This window comes from Populus alba, chromosome 1 (genome assembly GCF_005239225.2).
Source record: "Populus alba chromosome 1, ASM523922v2, whole genome shotgun sequence".
In the NCBI taxonomy this organism is placed as follows: Eukaryota; Viridiplantae; Streptophyta; class Magnoliopsida; order Malpighiales; family Salicaceae; genus Populus; species Populus alba.
The window spans coordinates 20,121,923-20,148,874 of NC_133284.1; the positions used below are offsets into that span (position 1 = coordinate 20,121,923).

At 29.9% G+C, this 26,952-nt stretch overlaps 1 protein-coding gene across 2 annotated transcripts; it reads right to left on the minus strand.

Moving 5' to 3' along the window:
* Positions 1-3,456: 3,456 nt before the first annotated feature.
* LOC118042554 (transcription factor bHLH87) lies at positions 3,457-6,261 on the minus strand. 2 transcript variants are annotated; one of them, XM_035050255.2, is made up of 4 exons: positions 5,975-6,261; positions 5,672-5,761; positions 5,258-5,472; positions 3,457-5,143 (listed from the first exon to the last, which is right to left on the minus strand). In XM_035050255.2, exons 3-4 carry the CDS (start codon positions 5,426-5,428, stop codon positions 3,983-3,985), a joined length of 1,332 nt encoding a protein of 443 aa, XP_034906146.1. In that variant the 5' UTR covers positions 5,429-5,472; positions 5,672-5,761; positions 5,975-6,261; the 3' UTR covers positions 3,457-3,982. The 2 variants fall into 2 exon arrangements, with proteins under 2 accessions (XP_034906146.1, XP_034906147.1); XM_035050256.2 differs by lacking the exon at positions 5,975-6,261 and having other exon boundaries at positions 5,672-5,945.
* Between the last annotated feature and the right edge of the window lie 20,691 nt (positions 6,262-26,952).

Genomic DNA, 26,952 nt, shown 5'->3' on the forward strand with positions numbered 1-26,952 from the left:
TCTAGCAATGCTTCTGACAACCATGAGTCATTAGGTGTCATCTATGAATATACACTTGAGGCACAAGCAACCTCTCTCTATATAGACTCGTTGAGTGCGATGTTGCCTCACTAAGGGGGTCCATTTAAAGCAGGATGTATACATTGAAAAGTACATTGCCCAGTGAAAGCCCAATCACTCAATGTAAGTTTGTTTTCCTTTCTTACACGATTAAAAAAAATAAAGAACAATAATTTTTAAAAATAAATTTAAATTAATGAATTGAATTTTAGGTTTACAAATGTTTAGGCTACTTACACGATAACATTGGTGATGAAAATGTCATTATTTCAGTTGAGTCAGGTTTTCAAAAATCCTGAATGGAAACCCATGATTGATGCATAGTTCAGGAAGTTCAAGATAGTATATACTTCAATAGTTTTTATTATGTTAATTCAGTTAGTTTATTAACTTTAATGAACTAATTATTTTATAAATTTGACGTGCAAGGAGAAATCTCACTGGTATAAGGTTGTCAACGCTATTACTAGAAAGTTTTGGGAGAATCACAACACAACTAGGTAAGATTGAACTATAAATGTCATATTTTTTTATTTAAATGTTAAAATTCTATTTTTTATTTTCTTAACCGATAATTTATTTCTACCATGAAGATTTTGTGATTTTTGGTATGAGGCGCGAAAAAAAACCAAAAAACAATGCTAAAGAAAAAGGTCTTCCATGTTGGGAAGACGTGGTGGTTTGGGATTCCAGACCTCCACACATCGCTAAGATTATTTGGGAAGCTTATATCCAACATGTGACACAAGAGCATTTCATGTGATGGTCATAGTCTGGGTGAAGAACCGAAATAGAGAGATTCATGGTTTGATTAACATGCACACTAGTGAATCCATTTCGTTTGTTTTGCATATGAAACGGATGGTAAGATTCTTTTTTTATTACATTAATTTATTTTTAAATTGTTGTTTTTTATGAAAAAGTTTAACTAAAATCAGTTTTCTTTTACATACTACGGTTCTTGGAACCAAGACCGATTGATCTTTTGTAAAAACTCACATATGAAATGATGATAGTCAAAAAGGGGTGCAACAGGTTATCGATAGTCGAGCTTAGAATTTCGTGGTAAGTTAGGTTTTTCAACAATTTTTTTCCTAAGTTATTATTTATTTAAATTAACTTTTTTTTTTTTTTCAAGAAAAATATACCATGTGATTGTAGGAGAGATATGGGGACAATCCTCAGACCCATCCAGAACTCAATTTGAATTTGTGGTTGGAGGCTAAATCATATGATGGACCCAATAAAAATTAAGTTTACGGTATCTCAAACACTATGGTTAAGGATTTATAAATGTGTTGTAATGTATCAATCGTTGGGTCCTTACAATTAGTTTTAAGCTCTCAATCTCTAAAGTTCTAACCAATTTTAAACGAACAAGTTGAAGCTCAAATGATCCATCTTGCTACTGAGACAAACAACTTAGTGTTGAGACAACCGAACATTTGTGATTGTATATGGAGCTGAAATCATACATTGGTGATACATATAGTCCACCTCATTGGGCCCTAGTCCCGACCAAGACCCATCGCCTCCTCCTCCTCTTCCAACCTCTTTTTTTTAGATGAATTGTATTGAAAATGATGAGTTTTAAAATATGTAATAATTATTTGGATTTTAATTCTAATTTAAATTCTTTTATTTTATTATACTTTATTTATTAGATTTAAAAAAAAATTAGGCAAATTATTGACGGACTAACTCCCTTGGAGAGTTCCAGAGAGATAGAAATTTTTTTATAAGAAATGCCACTGACAATATATAATCATCTACAAGCATATTTCGTCGATAATATTCCATACACACCAATTGAAATATGGTGAGTTTTTTTGCTTGGTACCCTTTTAATGTTTGTAAATCCAACGATAATTATACTACCTATAAAATGAGCGACCAACTAGAAATCACTGATGATATATTTTATAACAAATAGTAACCATCTATGATTCCATTGATAAATTTATTTCCAACAGAATCAATGTCTTAATATAGACAGAAACATTCGTTAATAATATGTAAAATTCTGATAGTGTTTCTTTTCAAATTTAGTATTTTATCGTTTATCTGCAAATTATTTTACTATAACATGTATATATTGAAAATAGACTCCAAGAATTATTCTTGTGTTTTTTTAATACATTCACCATGTAACATGAAAACTCTTTTTTATTAAATTTTAATTTTATGATTCCGATAATTTAAAAATTAATAAATAAATAATGGACTCGCTTTTATTTTTTTTTTCAAAATTATTTAGGGCACCCTTTTTAATTAATAGTTATTTTCCAATTAATTTTTAATTTGATAATATATATGTCAAAGAGATTGTTGTAATTTACATGTAAAATCAATAAAATTTTGAAAAAAAAAACAACTTTTTTTGTATTTTTTTTTTTTAGTTAAGAAGAAATTCACAACATCTTGCTTGCGGTGCAGTGGGGCTGATAAAATTAATATTTATATAAAAAAAAACTGTTTTAAAATGCAGATAGCAACTGAAAACCCGAATGTTCAATTATTCAAACTGTGCACGCGGCAAAAGGAAATACTTTATCAAGTCAACATGTGCTGCCTGCCTGATGTCAATATTAATAGGAGACCAATAATGCAAGGTCCATTGAATGTTGCCTAGCTAGGTAGCTACTTGTAACAAATCTAGCGACGATGCACCTAGCTAGCTACGTTTGTTTCCCCACCGCCTCACTTGGCTTGCCATTCGAGCCGGTAGCGACAGTTGGCTAGCTAGCAAGATCCCACTCGAATAATTCAGAGACGTAGCTGTCCATACAAACTCAACAACCATATCAAAATTCAGATTTCCAACTTGTGAAAGCCTACAAAATATACGAGTTCTCATTGCATAAGAAAATTGGTTATTTTCTGGGGACCTTTATTGTTCGAGCATTTGTCAACTTGGGTTGAGAAACTTGTAATAAAAACAAAAACCAAGGGAGAGATCGAGGCTCTCTCACAGCCGAATATTGTCTAAATATAGTATATAATCTCCCGACCACACACACAAGGAAAAAAAGATTAAAAAAGAAAAAAAAAAAAAAAAAAAGGTATGATCCAATCCAAAACCACTTTTCAACTCCCACATATCAAAATTTATATCATCAAGCCATCATGATGATGAATATCATTAGCTGGAGTATAATTCTAGGAATTAGAGTTTTAAAATGCAGAAAGGAACTCTTGCAAACTACACCTGCCAAAAAAGAAGCATAAACATGTGCTAAGCAATGAGACTGGGGGAGATTTTCAAGAGCACGCTTTGGGTTGAATCAAGGAGACAGGACCACTGACTGCTGACTAGGGGCTCACATCTCTAAAGAGAATGTCTCTTGCCTTGGTTAGCTAACAAATTACTACATCAAATAAACCTCATAAAAGATCTCCGAGAAAAGTGAGCTTTTAAGTGCATCGAATACATTAAACAAATCTTACAGTGACAATCTTAAACTGATTCACACTTTCTAGCCCTTGATCTTAATCATATGTGCTATAATTGCCATCCCCTTTTTTTTAATGCAAAAGAAAGACAATATTTCATTAACTAATGCTAGCTACTCCTATCCTTGTTTTTACTGTTTCCACCCATCGTTTCTTCAACTGTCGTTAATTTAGTGGAAACAGCAAGAACAGGAGGAGGGATAGACTTTGCAGAGCTAGATCTCTCACTCTTGTAAAGTGGATGTGATCATGTTGATAACTAAGCAAGCATCATTAGTGAATGCTTTTGACTCTGGGTTATCGGAATGTAATGATTAAGATTACTTGGCAAAGGATCTTGGGTTAGCTTTTGTACTTGTTTTTAGGCTAGAAAATGTGCTTTGGATTCTTAATCATTGGCGATGGAAATAACGATGATGAGTACTATGATTAAAATCCATTATCAAGGGTTTTTTTGGGTTCTTTGGTATTAGCCTTGAGAGGGGTGAATATGATTAGGGTTTGGGAATGGAAAGTGATTTTGCAAGGGAAACGAGTGGTTGAACGGTAAAGGAGGGAAAGCAATGTTTGTTGGTTGTGGACAATTCACTGAGTCAAGCTTGTGGCCTAGGTTTTCTAGTGCCTTGACTTGTGATCTTAAGAACTTGAGGTAGTTTGCAGCCTCATCAAGCATTGACGCTGTGTCCATCTTGCTACCTCCAGGGACCAACCTCTGCAGAACCCTAATTCTGTCACTTATCCTCTCCCTCCTTTGCCTTGCTGCCACTGTTTGTGGATCAGTTGATATTCTAACATTCTTCCTCTTAGGCTTCTCCGCAACTTCCAAGCCTAAATTCACTGGCCTAAAAGCCGCTGCTCGATAAATCATCTCCTTCATCTGTGCAATGGCTTCTGGATCAGGCTCCTCAATAGAAGAAGAAATTGATGAGCTTGGCTGCTGAAAGTTGATGTTGGATGAGCTTGGACGCTTATCTGATCTGGGTTTCTTTGATTTTGGCGGATTATCTGAAATTAGTCTAAAACCACCTTCTTGATTAGAACACTCACTTTGGAGAATATCGAAAAGAGGATGCTTTAGACCCGTTTTCAGCTCACTGCAGTGATCATTGCTTCTCTTTGTAGAAACAGGCTTCGTTTGTGAACAATCTCTGTTCTTTCCGTATTGATCTGAAGAACAATGAGAGACAGTTTCATCAAGCTCACTTACTGGGCAACGCATCTCCTTATTTCTTGGATTGCAAGTATTGTTCTCTGACTCCCCGGATGAAACCGCAGCACTGCTATTGGGAGCGAGATTCCACAAGTTTCTACAATCAGAGAAAATCATGGAAATTCCATCATCTTCAACTGATGTGTCTGTGTTGCTATTGGACGCTGATAGCAAGCAATCAAGCGACTCAAGAGAGCCCGTCGAAACACAAGCCTTGCTATTTTGGAAGCCATTGGTATTGATTCTTGGTTGGCCACCTATGCTAAAATCTGCCATACAAGTTACAGAATAAGGTTTACTGATCAAAGAAGAAGAATACAATTCTTGAGCTGAAGCATATTCTCCCCAATTGCATATTGTTCCAGCTCCAGATGATTTTGCCAGCATTGTATTTGCAACCAGCCTTGTAACCTCTTGGTGCTGCGATGATATATGAATTCATAAGCATAAATTGATTCAATACATTTAGTCTGGAACAGAAACTGTTAAAGCAGGAAGTAGCTGCTATTAACAACTCTTGTCTATTCCACTTACTCTTTCAGAACCCGAATTCAGCTGTGGTGCTGATGTTTGAGTTTTTTGGAGCTCTTGAATTTGATGGAAGATGTCCTCTCCAAGATCCACGCTATCGTGTTGTTGATTGCTCCACAATGATGATGAGTTTGTGAGAACTTGTGAGTCAACATCCCATCCCAAACTCTCCATTGATTTGAAGAATCTTCAATGGAAACAAGAAAGCCCTTTTATTCCTAAAACCATGAAGAAAAACATAAAGCAAGTTAAAGGATGAAGCTCAACAACAAAAGGGAGAGAATAAGATATAAAGATCCAGCTGCCACCGATATGCTTAAATTACAAAAGCAGCTAGCTAGCAGAGGGGAAAATATTTACTCTTTATATTATTAGTTCTTTCAATGTAAGTTGTGTTGAACCAGAAGTGGAACAAACCTCTGGCTCTGTATTATACTTTCTGTGCAATATGGGACAGCCAGAACCACCCCTCTTTAATTCTGTATCAGAAAACTGCGGTGATCGATCCTGAACAAACAAGACAACCATTGCTAACGTCAGTTTGGCAACTAAAATTTGTCCTCCATTGTAATAAAGACAAACACCGAAGAAATTCAAGAAACTGGTCCAGGAATTCGTGCATGTAATACGAGAAAATCAAGAAAATGTAACGATAAAAGATAATTTGACAAATTCAGGAAGAGAAAGTGAATATAAAGAGAGAATATTGTTTTCTTATACCTTGAACTTGAACTTGAACTAGCAAGATGGAGGACCCAATACCTAGCTATAGTGATACAGTGTAATGCTACTTCTTAAGTAGGGGAATGCTTATATAGATATAAAGAGCATATGGTTTAATTTTATAATCCTAAAAATGATGCTATCAGTATTTGAACATGTAAAATATGAGGGGGGGCAAAAGGCTACCTAAAAAAAATATAATATTCAATATTTGATAGGAGGAGAGATACAATGGGTTAGGAAAAGATAAGGGTTTTCGGTCAGTTCGGTGGAGGAAGCGAGAGTATATTTTATTGCAGATGGGGAGCATGAGACTGCAGAGAAGCATATTGAATCTCAAAAACCAATTGATTGTATTAATTGTTTAAGTTGGGGAAAGCTCTGACCTCCTTTTGGATTTCTCATGCTCTTCCATGCGCACTGTAAAGTTTTCAAGTAATTAAAATTGCAGCTAGCAGAGCATCTTTTTACAGTATCCACTACTTTCTAATTCTAAAGAGCTTGCTTTTCCATTAATCATAGTTTTAATCATCACCACTATTACTGCTTTCACTTTCCACTACAGTACTTTTCTTTCACTTTGTGAGGATTCATACGGTACCTTTCCCTGGACCGCTCGAGGATGTTCCTGCATGCGGCATTTGTCACTCCCTCGTTACAAGGACTCAACATTTTACCGCATATATACCGCAAGAAATTCATTGCTCCTGTCACATTTCCATGATATAAATACGGTCATCGTGTTACCAGAGCAGCGAATGGAGAGATTATATATATATATATACATATAGACTTCATTGATACAAGGAAATCAGACCATTAAACTGTAGATAACACATTGATACGAGGAATTCTCATGGTAAATGATGTAATTGGGATGTCACTGGCCTGCTATTCATGAACTAGCTCTATGCAACAAGCCTTGTATGCAGGGGACTGCTGAAGCTTCCTAAAGGAAAATACCAAATTAAGCGAGCAACTTGTTTCTGTATACAGGCAGTCGTCTTGTGGTAGCTAGCCCCACGGGGAGTACAGCTTGGAACGTGCACTAAAGACATTAGGATTATACGAGGTCTAGCATTTATTGTGCATGATGAGGCCCAACCACAGAGTATAATATGTCAGATGCCAGAGTGCCAAGCTATGGTGATTTGGAATGTAGAAGTAGCAGTGTAACAGTGAAAATGAAATGGGAAAGTACAAGCTCTAACAGTAGAAATATGGTGAAAAAGAAGGAACGAAACCTGAAAAGGCATTTTGAACATAAAATTAAGATGTTGGCAGGCAAGGCAAAGCAAGGGCAGTCAGGACCAGGGGGAGGAGATAGCACAGAAACAAGTTGTTTATACAATTTTGTCTTTCTTCACATACTAGTTCCTCCTTCTTTCTTTTCCTTCCAGTAATCTCCATTAAAGTATAGATGGTTATGCATGAGAGAGAGAGGGAGGGAGAGAGAGAGAGTTGTAGGTTCTGAGTCGTACCCACATGCACCCCATCGTCATTAGACTCAGTGAATGGGTTCCCATCGCCTTTGCTACCTCCCGCCAACCTTAACATTATCACCTCTTAATCCAGTCTTCTCTGCAGATCAAGTAGTCTAACAATAGAAATTCATATTTTCAAAAGATCATCTCTTTAAATTATTATAAAAATTGCATTTACCCTGCTAGCTTTCGTTTTAAATTTCTATTAACAAACTAGACATGAAAGTACTTTCAATAGGGTAATTTTAGTTGTTGGATTCGAAATATTATCCTTGAAATTTTAATATTATCCCTAATTATTCAGTAACCTACTTTTTTAATTTAGTTTATGAGTTTCTCTTTTAGGTTTTTTAGCATTGTGAGATGTATATATATAGGGATTTCAAATGATAGAGAGAGAGAGAATTAAAACAAAAATAAAAATAAAATCAAATTTTTGTTAGTAATTTAGTAGTATAAGGAAACAGGGGTGACATTGGACAATTTTATACTATGGGAACAAAAGTTGGACTTTGATGAAGGAGAATATAGAGAGTGCAAATAAATGAGATTTTTGTAACCGGGTAATTCACTTCTTCTTTTTTTCTTTTGTTTCTAGGAGGGAGATGAAGGAGATTACTAAAATAAACTACAAGAGGGGAAATCATAATTTCCCTTCTCATATATGTTTATTTCTAACAATAACATATATATATATATTTCAATTAGAAATTAAATTTTTTTTTTATACCGGGTTATCATGATATCGAAAAATATTATGGTATTGAATTGAAACTTAATTTTATGATCGTTTATTTTTTTTATTATATAATTAAATAAATTAACATAAAATTAAAAAAAAAAACAGAGAGAAAAAGTTCTGATATTTGATTGGTGCTTAATTTTATGATCATCTATTTTTTTTCTATCATATTATTAAATAAAAAATATCATATCATATTGTTAAATAAAAAATAATTTCGAAAAAAAACATGATTATTGTGAATTGAACTCAATAACTTATTTCTATTTACTTTCTTTAGGATTATCATGATCTTAGAAAAAATATATTGGCATTAGGTTTTCAAAAAAATATATCATCATTGAGTTGGTGCTCAGTTTTTTGAGCATATTTTTTTTCATATTATTAATAAAAATAATTCCAAAAATAACATAATTATTGAGAATTAGACTTTAGGATTTATTTTAATTTACTTTTGATAGGGTTATCGTAGTCTTAGAAAAACGTTCTAGTATTGAGTTGGTGCTCGATTTTGCGAGCACCTATTTTTTTATCATATAATTAAACAAAAATAATTTTTTTAAAAAAAAACAAATAAGTTATTAAACTCAATAAAGCTCATGATTCAAGTCACAGGTTTGACAAATTAACTTAGGTTGACTTAAGTTTATCCACTGTGTTGTAGTCTCAATATTCTTTAAAGAAAAGATGTTATCTTAAAAATATTTTTAAAATAAAAACATATTTTCACTAGTCGTTTGAGTGTTCTTTAACCTGACAAGTCAATAAAGTCATGCTATAACAACTCTTATATAATTTAATTTAAAGCTCGAATCAAGGCATGATATAACAACTCTTATATAATTTAATTTAAAGCTCGAGTTAGGTAAGAAGTTTGGTCAGGAGATTTCAAGTTTGACCCATTGAGTTGGATTTAATGACACTATCAAAAAATTTCTCTTCACCTGAATATCATTTTTTACATTTTAAAAATTTTGGTTTTACTGCAACTTAGTACTAAGAATTATTTAGTCTTAATCTAAATATATATCTCATCACATCTGGCCTTTTTTTTAGGATAGTACATATAATGGGTCTTTTGACCCGGATGTCTTCACTATTGCCACTGATTGTTGTTACTAAAGTTGATGCAAGTGGAAGAAATTAGGACAATAACGAGATAGGAAAAAAAAACATAGAAGATTTGGTGAGTAAAAAAAGTTATAGGTATGAAATTTAAATTCATAGTTTTATTCACTTAAAAGTAAATCTAATAAGATTTGCCTTCTTAGAGATTTACAAAACCTTTAAATAAGTAAGAAACTTACCTTTACTAGAAAATAATAACAATATGAAAACATAAAGGAAATAAACATAAAATCCAAAAATGAACAATAAAATTAAAAATAACAAGGAAAAATAACAAAATTGACCCAAACAACTTATGGGCCTAATTCTAGGAGATCCAATGGTCCAATAAACGATAGAGTGACTTCAATGAGATAGCTGCTTATAGAATCACCTGAAAATATTTAAGCCTGATCCACCAGTCGAATTTCCTATTATCGCCATCTTAAGATACTAACCTAGTCTAGCAAGACTATTCCTCTTTTTTTAGCATAGACCTTCCCCTAGTCCATAAAAATAACTATTATACCATATACATAATCTATCTGAGTCAAGTCCCCACAAACCTGAGTATTTAGAGCCTTCAATTTTCACAAACCTAGTTGCATCAAAAGCACTAAAAAACTTGTTATGAAGTCAAAATTAATGTGAAAAAAAAATGTATAATAAAAAATTCTACAAGTAATGCATAATTACATAGTGTAATAACTTGTATTATATAATTCATGGTTTATCATGGTGATATAGATGGAAACAAAACAAGACATCGAACACAAGAACATAAAATTTTCTTTTTATGTAGTATGCCTTACGAAAAATTTAATTTATAATTCTTTTTTCAGGTAGTATGCCTTACGAAAATGTTTACAACTCTTTAAGTAAACTCAAATATCAACCTAAACAAAATAAAAAAAAACTTGAAAAATAAAAGAAAAGCAATAAAAATCCTAAAAAAAAATAGAAAAACATTATCAAGCATAATATTTAATTTTCTAAACTAAATAGGAAAAATAAAAATAACCAAGGAAAAATATTTTTAATTAAAAACCTCATGCATCAATCTCATTGGCTTGAAAAAACATACTCTCGAGTTTAAATTATTCTTATCTCGATCTTGTGGATGTCTAATCAAGGCTCTCCAACCTCTTTTATTTCTTCACTTTAGGTGGATGATAGTTTTAGATATTGAATTTAATACCTTTATGTTAGATTTTGGATAAGAAACATCAATTGACAAATAATTTCTCTTCTAGAGTAAATAATTAAAAACCTTAAACTTTCTTCATCAACAAATTTAGTATCCATGTAGACCTTAAACAAATCCACGTTTAGTTTAATAGTAAACTTGTAATCAAAATGATCAATATAAACATCATAAATTGATGGTTGATTCCAATATATAAAATAACTAGAATCATCAAATATTTTAGTTCTAATACAATATTCATTCTGATTAAAAGGTTGCCTTCTCTATTCATGCCTTTAAAATATGTTCTAAAAACTAATCATAGATCCATGATTACTTTTCTAACAAGCCACCAATTTTCTCATCTTCATCTCTATTAATTAATTGGACAATTCTTCAGCTTGTCTCTACAACTTTATCACCACTAACTGACAGGTCAATTTTGCAATCAATCTTTACATGTCTTTTATCACCAATTTCTAAATTTAAAAAAAAAAAAAAAAAAAAAAAACACCACATCCCTTATAACACGAGCACATCCTACTTCGCAATCACCTCCTTTAGCCATGGTTATTTAATATCACACAATAACTAACTACTAAGAATTATTGGGTTTTGATATCAACTTACACAAAGCTCTAATATCAACTAACATGGACAAAAACTACACAAGAATGAGAGCAAGCAAAACAACATAAATTTCTTAAAAAGAAAGGATCATGCAGAAACTTTAATTCATAATTTTATTACCAAATATTACTTTTCAAGTAGTCTGTCTATAACTCTTTAAATCAAACAAATTAGGAAACCTGAAAATAAAGAAAAGATAATCAAAATCCTAAACAAATTAGGAGAAATTAAACCATTAAGTATAATATTTCATTTTCTAAACTAAATAACAAAAAATAAAAATAACAAAAGAAAAATATGTTTTTCCTAAAAACCTCCTTCATTAGAGGGTATATATACACCTAGAAAAGTATACTCTTGTCATAAATTAAAACAAAGTAGAGACTTCATTTTTGTCACGCATCAAAAAATGTCATGAGGCATTGATGATTAAAGCTAGCCTTTTCTAATCTCTCTTCAAGAAAATGCTTAATATAAGCTAAAATATGTTATTCAAAGAGAAAAATATATCAAAGAAGAGCTACAAGTTACCTCCATTCTTATATCATTAAAGCTTGCTAACACATACAAAATTGCCAAAAATCTCAAAAAAAGCTACAAGTTATCTCTGTTCTTATATCATTAAAGCCTGCAAACACATACAAAATGGCCTAGTATTAATAGAAATACCACTCCATTGACATTTTGAGAGACTTCTATATATATATATATATATATATATATATATATATATATATATAACTTTGTGATAATAAGGAATTTATTATATTAATCTTTGAATGGATGTTTATATAGTTAAGGAGTTGTATTATTTCTGAATAAATCAAACCAACATAAATGAATTTTTTTATTATTAAAAAAAAATTAGAAACAATTATATACCCTTCAATATTTTTTTAGGTACATTATAACAAATTTTATAAAATGACAATGTTTTAGCTGTAAATTACATATTATATTAAAAATTACAAATCTTATATATGACATTCATATATAGGCATATAATAAATGGTATGATTATTTGAGGTCTAGAATATAAATCTAAAGAAAATCATACATGCACTAAAATGTGAAAATAATCCACCACTTCTTCAATTGACGCAATCAATATTGGTGCCATGATAACCAAATTCCCTCTTAACTAAACCAACTAGTATTGTTGGTTATTAAGATTGGGAACAAATCATTTTGGATATACTTTCTAATGTTACAACGGTATTTGTATTTGCATAAAATATTTTACTTAATTTGTTTGGTGAGATTTTTTCTATTTATTTTAGCTAAAATTATTAGTATCAATCTCTTCATCATTATCATTACTTATATGCCACCACTGCTAATATTATTTTCTTTAATTTTAGGGTAAATTACCTAAATCTTTTATAATTTGATGGCAATAACATTTTGCTTTCTCATTTTTCAATAATTATAAATAACATCATGAATCAACTAGATTATTATTCACATCATCAAGAACTTGTGAATCCTAAAATACTAAACTATTAATTTAAACACATAATACTCAATCATCTCACTCCCTCACCCCTTTTTTTCTATACACCATTGAAACCTAAACTGAGCTCGCTATCTTTTCCAACAAATCAACCATTCATCATCATCTTTTGCACCAAATCAATCTTTTACCACCACCATATTCTTCAAATTGAACTTGTCATTACAATCATCTAAATCGTAGTACATTTACCCATCAAACCATCACATGTTGTCATCTTCTATACTAAATCGATCCTCCTCCACCATCCTCTTCAAATTAAACTCATCATTACAATCACTAACTTGTAGTCTAACACCTACCAAACCACTACAACGACCATCTCCTTTATCAAATTGACAGTCCACTATCATCATCCTTTTCAAACTAAATCAACTACTATAACCACTTTACCCACATCCACTATAACCACTATTGAATATCAAAACTAAACCAAAACTACCTAGCCACAACCACTATGATCATTAATATCAATAATGATAACACCAACAAGGTTTTCCACAAGTCTTCCCTGTTTTCTCTTTCTCCTATCATTTCTTTTACAGACATCAATAGATGTTAGGCTTGAATTTTAGTGTAATTGATGATACTGACTATCTATTATATAAATGCTTATGAGAAATTAACTTGTATAACTTACTTTTTTATTATCCAAATATTTTTATTTTTTATATATACTAGGTTTATTATTGCAAAAGATGTAAGGCTTGATAGAAGGAAAATTAAAGAGCTACCTCTGTTGGAACTTGAGGGCTTGATTTTAATGGAGGAGATAATAGCTTATAATGGTGATTTTAGTGGTAGTGAAGGTTGATAGTGTTTGAGAGAGAGGTAAAAGCTATTTCAATGATGATGTTTTTTATTTTTTTGAGGGAATGGTGGTTGGTAAAGGCCCATTTTGGTTTTGTTAAAACTTGAGGACTTGATTTTAAAGGAAAAGATGATGGTTTGTAATGGAGGTTTTGGTGTTAGTGGAATTTTTGGTGTTAATAAAGGTTGATGGTGTCTGAGAAAGAGGTTAGCATTGGTTTTAAGATTAATTAGTTTTGTTTTTTAGGGGATGGTTGCTAGAGTGGATTTCTTTTATGATATTATGCTTAGTTTTTATGGTGAAAATAGTGGTTGCTACAGATTGTGGGATATTGGGTTAATTTAGAAGTGGTGGAGGGAGATGATACTAGTGGATGATTGGTTTGGTGGTTTTAATTGAGATGTGAAGGGCATTCTAATTATTAAGAATAAGTAAAAAAATATGATTAATGATATTTTTATAAATTTTTTGAACTTTTTTTATGGATTCTAAAGAAAAATTTATGTGTTAACATAAATTAAATTACAAGATGCTAGGAAATTTTATGATACACAAAAAATAACTAGTGATATCATATTAATTACTTCATAGGATTTGCCTTGAAGAAAGAGACACATACAAAGAGGAAAGAGAATAAAATTCATGATATATCAAAATTGATAAGAATATCTCTACCTAGAATATTTCTCTCCTTATTATATTTATTTTTTTCTTTAAAGTGTGTCATAAGAAATAATTAATAGGATAATACTAGTTACTTTATATGTACCATAAAATTCTTTAAGATATTATATAAAATTCTTTAGGATATCATGTGAAATTACATTACAAAGTATATATAGTTAGATGTAATTTATATTAAAAAAAATAAAAAAAATAAAGATGCAAAGTGTTATTATAAATCATATAAAAAGTTTTAGGTGATTTATCATTTACTTTATCATCATCATTATTTTATTAGCATTCCATTATTGTTTTATTTTTTATATCTTTACTTATCAAAAATAAAAATAAAAATTATATTCATATGTGTGTTATGAATTATTTCATGCAAAGCAATACTCTTTGAAAAATATTAAATCTTAAAGTACAATTTTCTCACTAAATTCAAGTTCTTGTATGTGTATTTTAGAGAAGAAAATCAGTCTATTTTAAATTTGTGAAAATCCTAATTTCATCATTGATGTTTATATGTATGTATGTGTTTATATATATATATATAGAGAGAGCATTTAACGGGGCAATGATGCCCCTCTTGTACTCTTGCCGCGTTATTCCTGCAGACCAGCATTAACCGCTTCAAGCTCGGCTCGGCTAAGAAGCTGTATTTGCAGTGTTCTTGTGGGGTGGTCCCCATGATAATCAAGGATGGCCCCACATCATCACTAGTAGTCCCCCTCTATCTGATGCTTCGATTATTTTTACTTGCGTAACACGTGAATACGCGCTCTTATGCACACGTGGCGAGAAAACATTGGGTGGTCACCTGTTGAGAGAGCCGTCTCCCACATGGAGGGGGAAATCAAAATCAGCTGGGTCAGCAATTAGCATTGGTAAGGGACCATCCGATTGATTTAGTTTTCGAACATTATCTTCAACCAATCTTCTTCTTCTTCTTCTTCTTCTTTATTTTTTTTATTTTTTATTAATATAAATACCTAAATTAGCTTGTGCATATCTCAACTAATTCTACAAGCTTTAAAATTAATAATCATATAAATTTTCAATAAACATTATATTAATAATCACAGAACTTAAACTTAAAATTACATGAAAAATAAATCTTTTAATTCTAAATTTTTACTATTAAATTACTTACTAGATGAATACACCCAATCAATCTTAATCAAAGACTCCATGCACCAATTGTGTTTTTGTTTTTTTTTTTTTTTTGTTGTTTTCTTTTTTCTGTCTTGTCTTCCCTTCTAATTCTTTTTGCCCTGTCTATTAAATTACAATTCTGATTCCACCGAGGAGAGAAATTATATTAATAATATTGGATCAAAAACTTGCTTGAAATTGCCATCCATGTTGTTGTCTGTATTCTTTTTTTTTATTATTATTATCTTATTTTCCGCCCGTGTGATATAGCATTAATCCATTATTAAATGAGAACATGTACATGTCTCAATAATATTCTTCCTATATGCTAATACATTACTTTAAATGTAGATTATTTGTTTAATACCTAATCCGACAAAAAAGGTTTACGAGTTGGATTTAAATTTTCGTAACATATAAAAAATGTTTAGGTTGCTAGGAATTATTCAATATTAAGATTGAACCCGATTCAATATGTTAACTTTAAAAACTCTTGAATCAAATCCTTATTTTTTATGAGTTTTAAATTAAATTATGTGAGAGTTGTTTCGATGTAATTCAGTCAATTCGATGAGTCCAAAACTAACATAAATGACTGATAAAAATATTTTTTGACTTTTTAAAAAATCTCAAGATGATATTTGTTTTTTAATATTAAAACAACTATATATTATATTAACTCGTGTTTCGTAACTTAACCTGTCAAACCCTCCATTCTAAATCAATTTGATTTAGTTATCGGGTTTGATTTAATTCAAAATATCTTTTTAAAAAAATTGATTGAGTTGAATTTTTTTATCCAAAATTACTAATTAAACTATTTTTAACCTCTACTTTGATATGTCAGCATAGGTGATAAAAGGTGTTTTAGGTGATGGATACCTATTGAAAAACATAAATAAAATATAGTTTTGAGAGGTAATTTATTCTCCGTTGATGTAAAAGTTAGTCCAATAATAATTGTTACCCTTGAATAAAAAAAATATGTATATAGTTTTGACCAAGAAAAGTATTTTGTGTTTCGGTCAAGAAAATAATTGCAATACCTAAATCTAATTTTAAAGTTTTTTATATATAATGAGTTAGTAATACAAAGGGACTGACCCGGTAATTTAGAAGGTCTGCTCCCTTATATCCATTTTATAAGATTGGCATTAAAGTGAATATATATACATTCCTCTGCCACGTTACTATTAGGGATGTGTATGGAATTAGTTTTTAAAGTATTTTTTATCTAAAAATATATTAAAATAATATATTTTTTTATTTAATTTTTTTTATATTAATACATTAAAATGATCTGAAAATACTAAAAAATATTAATTTAAAATAAAAAATAATTTATTTAAAAAATATATATTTTTAAAATAAAAAAAATAAACCTGCCTTCGACTCCATTTATATATAAATTAGTAGTTGATATGGTTAAAATTTTTTTTTAAAAAAAAAAAAAAAAAGCTTTAACAAGCATGCATGAGTGGATTTTACTTACCTGCCTGATGTTTATTAATGATCAAAGGATAGATTTCTCCTATTAAAACATGGACAACAAGACAAGGCTTTCTTTTTCTTTTTTTTTCTTTTTTTCTTTTTTGTTTGGAAGCAGATTGGTGGCTGCTAGGTTTCCATTCTTCCTCGAGATTTTGTCGCGTTGAATGGCATTGCCTCAACAACCCAGAAACAAAGGGCCAAGAGCCCATGGGAAGGGATAGCTAGTAGGGGCCCTCGCCCCTTATCCCTTTCAAATGAAGGGTATTTTCTAGAACAAGCTATCCGTGTATTCTCCAAGCTGGCCGCTTGCCCTCCAGGACCCAGGATTGCGATGTTGTCCCTCACGTGTTTCAGACACTGGGCCCAGTTCATGGGTGTAAAACAAAGATAAGCCGAAATAATAATTCTAAATCAGCCCCCTCTTTTCTTTTCTTTTTCTAAAATCATTTTCCAATCTCAATATTTTTTATTTTATTTTTTTACCTCGCAAAAGAAGTCACAAAGCCAAGTTCAAGTCCTCTCCCTTATAAAAACGAGGGTAGGGGCCGTGCAACGTGCGGTGTCTCCCCATCGCAGAAGTTTATTTTCAATTCTCTTGCCATCAATAGCAAGACCAGACAATGCTCAAGCCAAGGAAAATGACAGTGTCGTCCTTTTCTCATCTCAACAAAATTTTGTCTAATACATTACAATGGGATATTTTTCGTAGTCTACCACAAAAAAACAAAAAAAAAACAATATTAAATGAGCTCAGTCTTTTTCTGGGGCTCTATACATTAAAAAATATGTTGACTGTAACAGTGTAAATGCAATTTTACATTGATTAAGCCTGCACTTCAGGGTAAAAATATTTTTTTAATGGGATATATTTGTCATTGTGAAATTGATTGGGAACAAAATAGTCCAGCTATTTTTTTTGTCACAATACAATGACAATTTTGCTCTTAATAGAAAAAAAATCTTTGGACGAGGGGCTCTTTTGTCTTTTTATTAAAAACAAATGGCACACACTCATAAAGGAGGTTGGTCGGGTTTTGGTGGAGGCTTTTTTTTCCTTCACTCTTTTCTCTTTTATTTTCTAGAAAAACACGACTGAATTTTCAAAAGAATATTTGTATCATCTAGTTTGTAATCTTATCGATTTTATTCCTTCTTCTTTTAATTATTATTTATTTGACTTTTGATATTTGGATTTTTTTCAATTTTATTCTGTAGCATTTTATTCAATTTTTTTTTGGTCCCTTTATTTTTAATTGCTCTATTTCTATACTTTATACTTTTCTCGAATAGAATATATCAGAATGATTGTTGCTGCTGCTGCTACTACTACTACCACTACTACTACCACCACTACTACGACCTGCTGCAGCTAGTAGTAGTAGTAGTAGTAGCTACTACTGCTACTCTTGCTGCTGCTGCTACTGCTACTCCTGCTACTGCTACTGCTGTAATGACTTTTAATGCATTTTTTTTCTAAATTACTCAAATCTAAACTGAGGCAATCTCTTCATCCCCATGGTTAACATGTTAGAAATTACACTTTGATTCACCTTCAATCCAAATTGTAGCAGTGATAACCAAACTTACATATTGTATAAATTTTTTTATAATTTCATTTCTTTTAATTTTTTGCATGTGTTTTTCAATTTATTTTTATTTTTTTATTACTATATTCTTATCCTTTTCTTGATTTATCCTTTTTTTTTTCAATTTTATCCCTCGACATTTAATTTTATTTTGTTTTCTTATCTAGTTTTGATCCTCATTCTTTCAATAACTTTTTTAAAATCATTTTTTTAGTTTTTTTTTCCAACTTAGCCCCTCATTATTTTCTTTTATTTTGTATACCATGTTTTGTTTGCATTGTTTGAGTTTTAAATTGTTTTACGGTTATATATTTTATTTTGTTATTTTCTTGTGGTTGCCTTTCAACAGAGCAGTCTTTTATTGAAAATTATTTTTTTAAAAAATTCATCTTTTGACATTGATTATTAAGCCCTTACCTTCATTTTTTTAATACTTTTTTTTTTTGTTGAGTTATCAAGATCTTATATCTCAATCAACCATAGTTGCCTCAAATATGTTTCCCCTTGTTTTTTTTTTATGAAATTAATTTTTTTAACAATTTTATACTCTAGCGTTTAATTATTGGCTCTTGAGCTATGTAATTTTTTCACTTCTTTTCTATTGGGTTATCCTGAATACGAGTTAATTAAGTTAACCTTGGTTAACTTGCATTTTCTTACTCAAAGTTCTGTTATTTAACTTCGGTGCTTTTGGTTAGGTACTTTCTTTGAAAGTCTATTTTTTTTTTATCTCGATCTTATATCACAAGTGGCAGGTTAGTCAAGTTAACCTGAATTGACTTGGTTTTTTTTTTTTTTTTTTATTGTTTTTTTATGAATTTTTTTTTTTAATTTCATCCTTTTGTATTAAATTATTTTCCCTTAGACTTTGTCATTTTTTTTGCCTCTTTCTATTTTGTTATTTTGAGAGCGAGTTGGTCAAGCTAACTCGGGTCAGCTTCCATTTTTGTTCATAATTTTTTTTTATTTAACTCAGGCCTTTTTTATTAGACCCTGCTTTTAGAGATCTAATTTGTTTTTCTTGATCTTATGTCGCATGTGACAGGTTAGTCGAGTTAACCCGGGTTGACTCGAATTGGTTTCCCTAGATTTTTTCATGACTTTTTTTTTTTGAATTTATCATTTTGCATTAAATTATTTACCCTTGATTTTTTTTTTCACTTTTCTTATTGTTTGATTATTCCGAGAGTGGGCTAGTAAAGTAGACTTAGATTAACTAAGGTTTTTGAATATTTTTTTTATTGAACTTTGATTTTTTTTACTAGGTCATCCTTTTGAATTTTTTTTTATCTCAATTTCATATCATGGGTTATTGGTTCGTCAAGTTACCTTAAACTGACTCAAGTTTTCTTCATCGGCGTTGTATTTTTTGAAGTTTTTTTTTTTCAATTTTAACTTCAAACTATTAGACCTTAATCTTTACCATTTTTTTTATAGGTTCTTTTGATCTTATATTTTAAGTCATAATATTTTAATTAATTTAATTTGAATTGTCTTAGATTATTATCACTTAAATATATTTTTTAAATATTAAAAAAATTTAACATGACTTATAGCATAGCATGACAACCTATACACAAGAGAGGTTAGATAAGTGTTTTATTGACACTCTACCTTTGAATAGTTAAAATTGCTCCTGCCTTTCTCACCAACCTCCTACATAATGAATACCTACAAGAAAATGTAAAAACTCGGTAAAGAATCAAGTAGATTGGAAGGGTTTTATTTTTATGAAACTAATACAATTTGGTAGAAATTTTGGGAATATAACATAAAATAAAAAAAATATATTTAAAAAATATCATATTTTCACATAAATCACGGTTGAATTAATAAACCATTAATGAAGTGGTTGAATTAATAAACCGCTAATGAAAATGGCGGTTGAGTCTTTCGTTTCAATGTCTTGGATGCTTTTACTTCGTTCATGTCCCTGTACCTTTCCAGCACCCTTCTTGGACCCCACATAGATTGAAAAATACATCTTTTTTGTTTTTTTTTTTTCTTGATAATGGTTCTATCTCATTTTCAAAGCTAGACTTCAGATCTTATATTTTAAGTCATAATATTTTAATTAATTTAATTTGAATTGTCTTAGATTATTATCACTTAAATATATTTTTTAAATATTAAAAAAATTTAACATGACTTATAGCATAGCATGACAACCTATACACAAGAGAGGTTAGATAAGTGTTTTATTGACACTCTACCTTTGAATAGTTAAAATTGCTCCTGCCTTTCTCACCAACCTCCTACATAATGAATAACTACAAGAAAATGTAAAAACTCGGTAAAGAATCAAGTAGATTGGAAGGGTTTTATTTTTATGAAACTAATACAATTTGGTAGAAATTTTGGGAATATAACATAAAATAAAAAAAATATATTTAAAAAATATCATACTTTCACATAAATCACGGTTGAATTAATAAACCATTAATGAAGTGGTTGAATTAATAAACCGCTAATGAAAATGGCGGTTGAGTCTTTCGTTTCAATGTCTTGGATGCTTTTACTTCGTTCATGTCCCTGTACCTTTCCAGCACCCTTCTTGGACCCCACATAGATTGAAAAATACATCTTTTTTGTTTTTTTTTTTTTCTTGATAATGGTTCTATCTCATTTTCAAAGCTAGACTTCAGATCTTATATTTTAAGTCATAATATTTTAATTAATTTAATTTGAATTGTCTTAGATTATTATCACTTAAATATATTTTTTAAATATTAAAAAAATTTAACATGACTTATAGCATAGCATGACAACCTATACACAAGAGAGGTTAGATAAGTGTTTTATTGACACTCTACCTTTGAATAGTTAAAATTGCTCCTGCCTTTCTCACCAACCTCCTACATAATGAATACCTACAAGAAAATGTAAAAACTCGGTAAAGAATCAAGTAGATTGGAAGGGTTTTATTTTTATGAAACTAATACAATTTGGTAGAAATTTTGGGAATATAACATAAAATAAAAAAAATATATTTAAAAAATATCATACTTTCACATAAATCACGGTTGAATTAATAAACCATTAATGAAGTGGTTGAATTAATAAACCGCTAATGAAAATGGCGGTTGAGTCTTTCGTTTCAATGTCTTGGATGCTTTTACTTCGTTCATGTCCCTGTACCTTTCCAGCACCCTTCTTGGACCCCACATAGATTGAAAAATACATCTTTTTTGTTTTTTTTTTTTCTTGATAATGGTTCTATCTCATTTTCAAAGCTAGACTTCAGATCTTATATTTTAAGTCATAATATTTTAATTAATTTAATTTGAATTGTCTTAGATTATTATCACTTAAATATATTTTTTAAATATTAAAAAAATTTAACATGACTTATAGCATAGCATGACAACCTATACACAAGAGAGGTTAGATAAGTGTTTTATTGACACTCTACCTTTGAATAGTTAAAATTGCTCATGCCTTTCTCACCAACCTCCTACATAATGAATACCTACAAGAAAATGCAAAAACTCGGTAAAGAATCAAGTAGATTGGAAGGGTTTTATTTTTATGAAACTAATACAATTTGGTAGAAATTTTGGGAATATAACATAAAATAAAAAAAATATATTTAAAAAATATCATACTTTCACATAAATCACTGTTGAATTAATAAACCATTAATGAAGTGGTTGAATTAATAAACCGCTAATGAAAATGGCGGTTGAGTCTTTCGTTTCAATGTCTTGGATGCTTTTACTTCGTTCATGTCCCTGTACCTTTCCAGCACCCTTTTTGGACCCCACATAGATTGAAAAATACATCTTTTTTGTTTTTTTTTTTTTTCTTGATAATGGTTCTATCTCATTTTCAAAGCTAGACTTCATAGACTCTCTCGCGGCAAATTCTTTCTCTTCTTCTTCATAGTCCCTATGATCAAACTTTATTCAACAAATTAAATCCTACAATACAATTCTTTTTTCCCTTGTGACAATTACATTATTTCCATAGCATGGCAAGCCTTAGTTTGATTACTGGAGCAATAGGCACAGCAAACTATTTTGACTGGTTTTTGCTACTATATTTTCGATCAAAGAATATTATCTAAATGGATCTTTGCCAATATATGTTTCGGGTAATAACATTTCAGTGTTACATCAACAAATTAAACTAAAAGGGAACAAAAACTAAAAGAAAACAAGAAAATAACATAAACAGATGTGAGAAAGAAAGGGTTAAGAAATAAAAAGAGATGTGAGAGAAGAGACAGTCGCGAAGAGGCTGAAAGCTTCCTTGAACTCGAAGATCTGGTCATCCGTGAGCTCATCAGCCGATTGAAGGGCCTTTCCTACCACTAACACGCCCCGATTTTCCTAAAGGAACATTAATGAGATTATCTGGAAATCTGAACATCAAATCAAAACTTTGCACTCTCATACCACTCTGACGCAGTTTCATCTAACTGAAAAGTCAAGATCACTAAGCGAAAAACCCTTAACTTAATTCCTTATTTTGGGCCCAAAATCTTATCATTCACAAGCAGTATGAAGCTGCATGAACTTGGCCCATTCCTTATTTTGGGGCCAAAATCTGATCCTGAGCCTAGTCCAGACTCAAGTTTCCAGGTTATTTATCTCTTGAGGTTTCTGCAGAGTTGCCTCCTCTCCAAGTTTCTTTATGCAACTCTAAAAGCTATAATAATTGTCCTTAAGACTTCGTTAGCTAAATAACCTATACCCTTATCCTTTAGGTGTTTCATGGTAAATAATAAAGGATGCTGGACAATAAACATATCTGGGAAGAGCTAGCAGATGCAATTGATACCAAGGAAATTATCTACTATTACAATAAACAAGAGCTAAGTTCTTTTATAAAAGCAAACATCAAAGAACAAGGAAATCAGGTTGCTTAGACAACATATTTGGATCCATGTAGCAAGTAAAGGTTGGTTGACTACTTCCGGTGTGTGTATGTGTTTATATATATATATATGACAAAAGGCAAGTTCTCAAGCACTTGAAATTTAAAGTCTGCATGCATGTTGTATCATGATAATCATCCTCCTGATTTGGATCCATGTAGCAAGTAAGGGTTGGTTGACTACTTCCGGTGTGTGTATATTTTATATATATATACAAATAAGCTGAAAAAATAAAAAAATCTTGTCTTTTATTAATAAAAAGAGAGAATAAAAATCTGAAAAAAGAAACTAATTGTATAAAGAAAATATATTAGCACCCATAATATTCATTACTTGAGATATAAGCTACATTGTTTATTTGTCTGATGTAAACTAAGAAACATTTATGTTTTCTAATTGTTGATCTGTTTAAGATTAAAGAAAAGTTCTTCTTAGTAAGAAGATCATTATCTTATCAGATTAAAAACATAATTGTTCTAATGTCAATATAAAAAAGAAATTTTCTTTTATTTAATATCATAAATATATTTTACGGATAAATTCATAATCCCATATATTAAAAAAAAAAACAATTTGTTCTGGTATTTTTTTAAATATAATCAAAATCCTTTGGAATTTTACAAATTTGTAAAAGCCATGCAAAAGTATTTCAAATTTTTTAAAATAAATGCTCAAATTATTTTTTAGGAATGTTGGCCATATTTAATTAAAAAATTTTGTTAATTTAAACTTTTTTATCTTTTTTTTTTATCATTTATGTAACACAAAATAAAAGGTAATAAAAAGAAAACACAACACACACACACTATTTTTTTTTTTTTTTTTTTTACTATATTTTACTCACACACCCCTACAATTACATGTTTACAAATAATAAAAATTCAAATTTTTAAAAACAATTCAAACACATATTAAAATTTTAAAACTTGCAAAATGGTCATTCCAAATGTTGGAAATGAGTTAGAGAGACTATTAGGAACTCAGGACTCGGGAAGCACATTGAAAGACTCTTGGGATGGATGAATAGTGGCAGCATGTCTACTACACGTGACACTGCCACTTGCAACGTTTGAACCTACCTGTAAAACAAGCAAAAAATGGGTGGATTAAGTATATCACTTCTTTCTCTTCATGTTCTTACCAACAATGTCATACACGAATTGGTTTGATTTTATTTTTTCTTTTTCATAGATATATTTCACGGGTTAGTTTTCTCAAATTTTCATCCCCTTTTCTGGTTACAATTTAAATTTTGTTATATTGTTCGATTGTATTTTAATGAGGACACTATGCTAATGAATCATGATCCTTGCTGCTAAATATATCAACACTTTTTTAAAAAATAAAAGCTAGATTTTTATGGATTAAAATTGTCCTTCAAAATTTATTGGTGGCATCAATGTGTACAGAAGAAAATTCTCAAAGGGTTAAAATTGAAAATTTTGACTTGTAAACTTTAAATTCAGAGACTAGGATGGGAGTAAGTAAATTGAAGGCACTTTCCATCAACTTTTAGAAAAAGGAGGGTGATTTCGGTGTTGACATGTAATTTAGGTTGATTTATATGCTTTGTAGCCAATCAGTTAGTTACACATGACACTATTTTATTCATATAGAACATATTTAATTTTATTAAATAAAAGCATTATTTATCTTCAATATTCATTTATATTTAATTTATGAATTTAATATTTGATAAATGAATCTAGAGTAAAGATGAAGTTCATGGAACAAAAACACTTTGCAAACAAAATTATAAAGATACTATAGCTATAAGATTTTTATTGCACCAAAGTATTGTTCCTAAATATTTCTGGTTAAGGCTCTCTTAATATATTATGTTCTTTTCTTTATGAAAGAAAGAAATTGATCTTATAAATTGAGATATAAAGGATACTTAGAACTAAAATGTAGGTATTTGTCAAATGACATGTATACTAAACTGACCCGCATTAGAATTTCATATGGAGATGTCGCTTGTCTTTATGGAAAAACTCACGTAACGGTTGTGTAAGTGATCCTAAGACTTGAGATCACTAAGTTATCTTATATAGAAAGTGTTATGTTTTAATCTTATTATATGTTATCTTGTTAAATGTAACAAATGGGCAGACATTAGATACAACATAAATTATATAAAGGTATTTGAATGATCAAAAAAGGATTCACTACCCTAGGTGAATTAGAAAAAAAATATCCCACGAGTTCTCAAATAGTATTGATTAAATGTTCTACAAGTTCTCAGATAGTATTGATTGTTAAATCTTTGCACAACGTGAAATGAGATTTAAAAAGAGTTTTAAATTTTATTCAAATGATCAATGACTATAATGTTGTGAATAAATATGATTTGACATGGTAGATACACTCAATGCTAAGATATCTAAACAATAATGATGAAGACATCATAATTACACTAAAAAACCGGTCACTGAAAAGTTAAGTCAAACCACCTATGACTTTCTCAATATTTGAGAGATCACAACATGTTGCTAAACAATAATACACTTAACCTTTAAATATAAAATAATCAATTATTGAATAAATTAAATTATTTAATTTATTTATTTATATTTATTTATAATTATAATTTATATTTGTGCCAACATATTAGGAATCTAATAGATCACACACATTGAGAACCATTAGTCATCAATTAAATTGATATAATTAATCAAGTGTAACTTAATTAGAAATAATTTTAGAAATTAAGCATTAAAATGTATTTAATTCGGGAATTATAGTTGTAGTCCTAAAATAATCAAGTAGGGACTTGGTTGATTAAATTTCTAAAATTATTCCTAAATAATATATGGATATCATTTTAGAGGAAAATATATATTTTGTCATCTATAGGGTTTTTAGGATTCTCTATAAATATAAAGCTAAGCTTATTATTTTGGGGTTGTCGATTAGATAAAAAAACTATGTAAATCACAAAAATTAAAGTTAATACTTTAGACTTAGTAAATCCCTATCTCCTAAATATGGATTTAAGATATTTTTTATTGGTGATTTATTTGAATTATTGTTGAAGACCGGATAACTGGATTGGTTGTAATTTGCAACAATTCAGCCTTCAAAGATCAGATCTTGCAACAATTCCTGAACAATTTTAGATTTGTCTAATAGGATCCCAAAGATTTTTAAAGATTATTTTATTTTATTTTATTATTTTCATTGCTTGTATGATATCAGGAACCAACAATTTATTACATAATTAAATTCTAATCAAGTTAACATGTTATTATAGTATTATTTATATCTTATTTTTATATTAAAAAAAAAGGTACGCGACTATGAGTCAATTAAATAGAAAACAGTTACAATCTCGAGCCACGAGTCATTAAACATAGTATTACTTGATAACCAAATTAAAGAACTTGTGTTTATGGAAAAGCTCACGTGATGGTTGTGTAAATGATTCTAAGACTTAAGAGCACTAAGTTATCTTATATAGAAAGTGTAATGTTTTAATCTTATTACATGTTATCTTGTTAAACGTAACAAATGGGCAAACATTTAATACAACATAAATTATATAAAGGTATTTTAATTATCAAAAGAGGAATATTTATCGCCCTAAGTGAATTAGAAAAACATACTCCACATGTTATCAAATAATATTGATTAAATGTTCCACAAGTTCTCAGATAGTATTGATTATTAAATCTTTGTACAAGGTGAAATGAGATTTGAAAAGAGTTCAAATTTTATTCAAATGA

Bases quoted from the DNA above. Each gene is read 5' to 3' on its own strand.
- LOC118042554 (XM_035050255.2), bottom strand. From the start codon at position 5,428: ATGGAGAGTTTGGGATGGGATGTTGACTCACAAGTTCTCACAAACTCA. The intron at 5,144-5,257 runs GTAAGTGGAATA...ATATCATCGCAG, and splicing joins TGAATTCGGGTTCTGAAAGA to CACCAAGAGGTTACAAGGCT.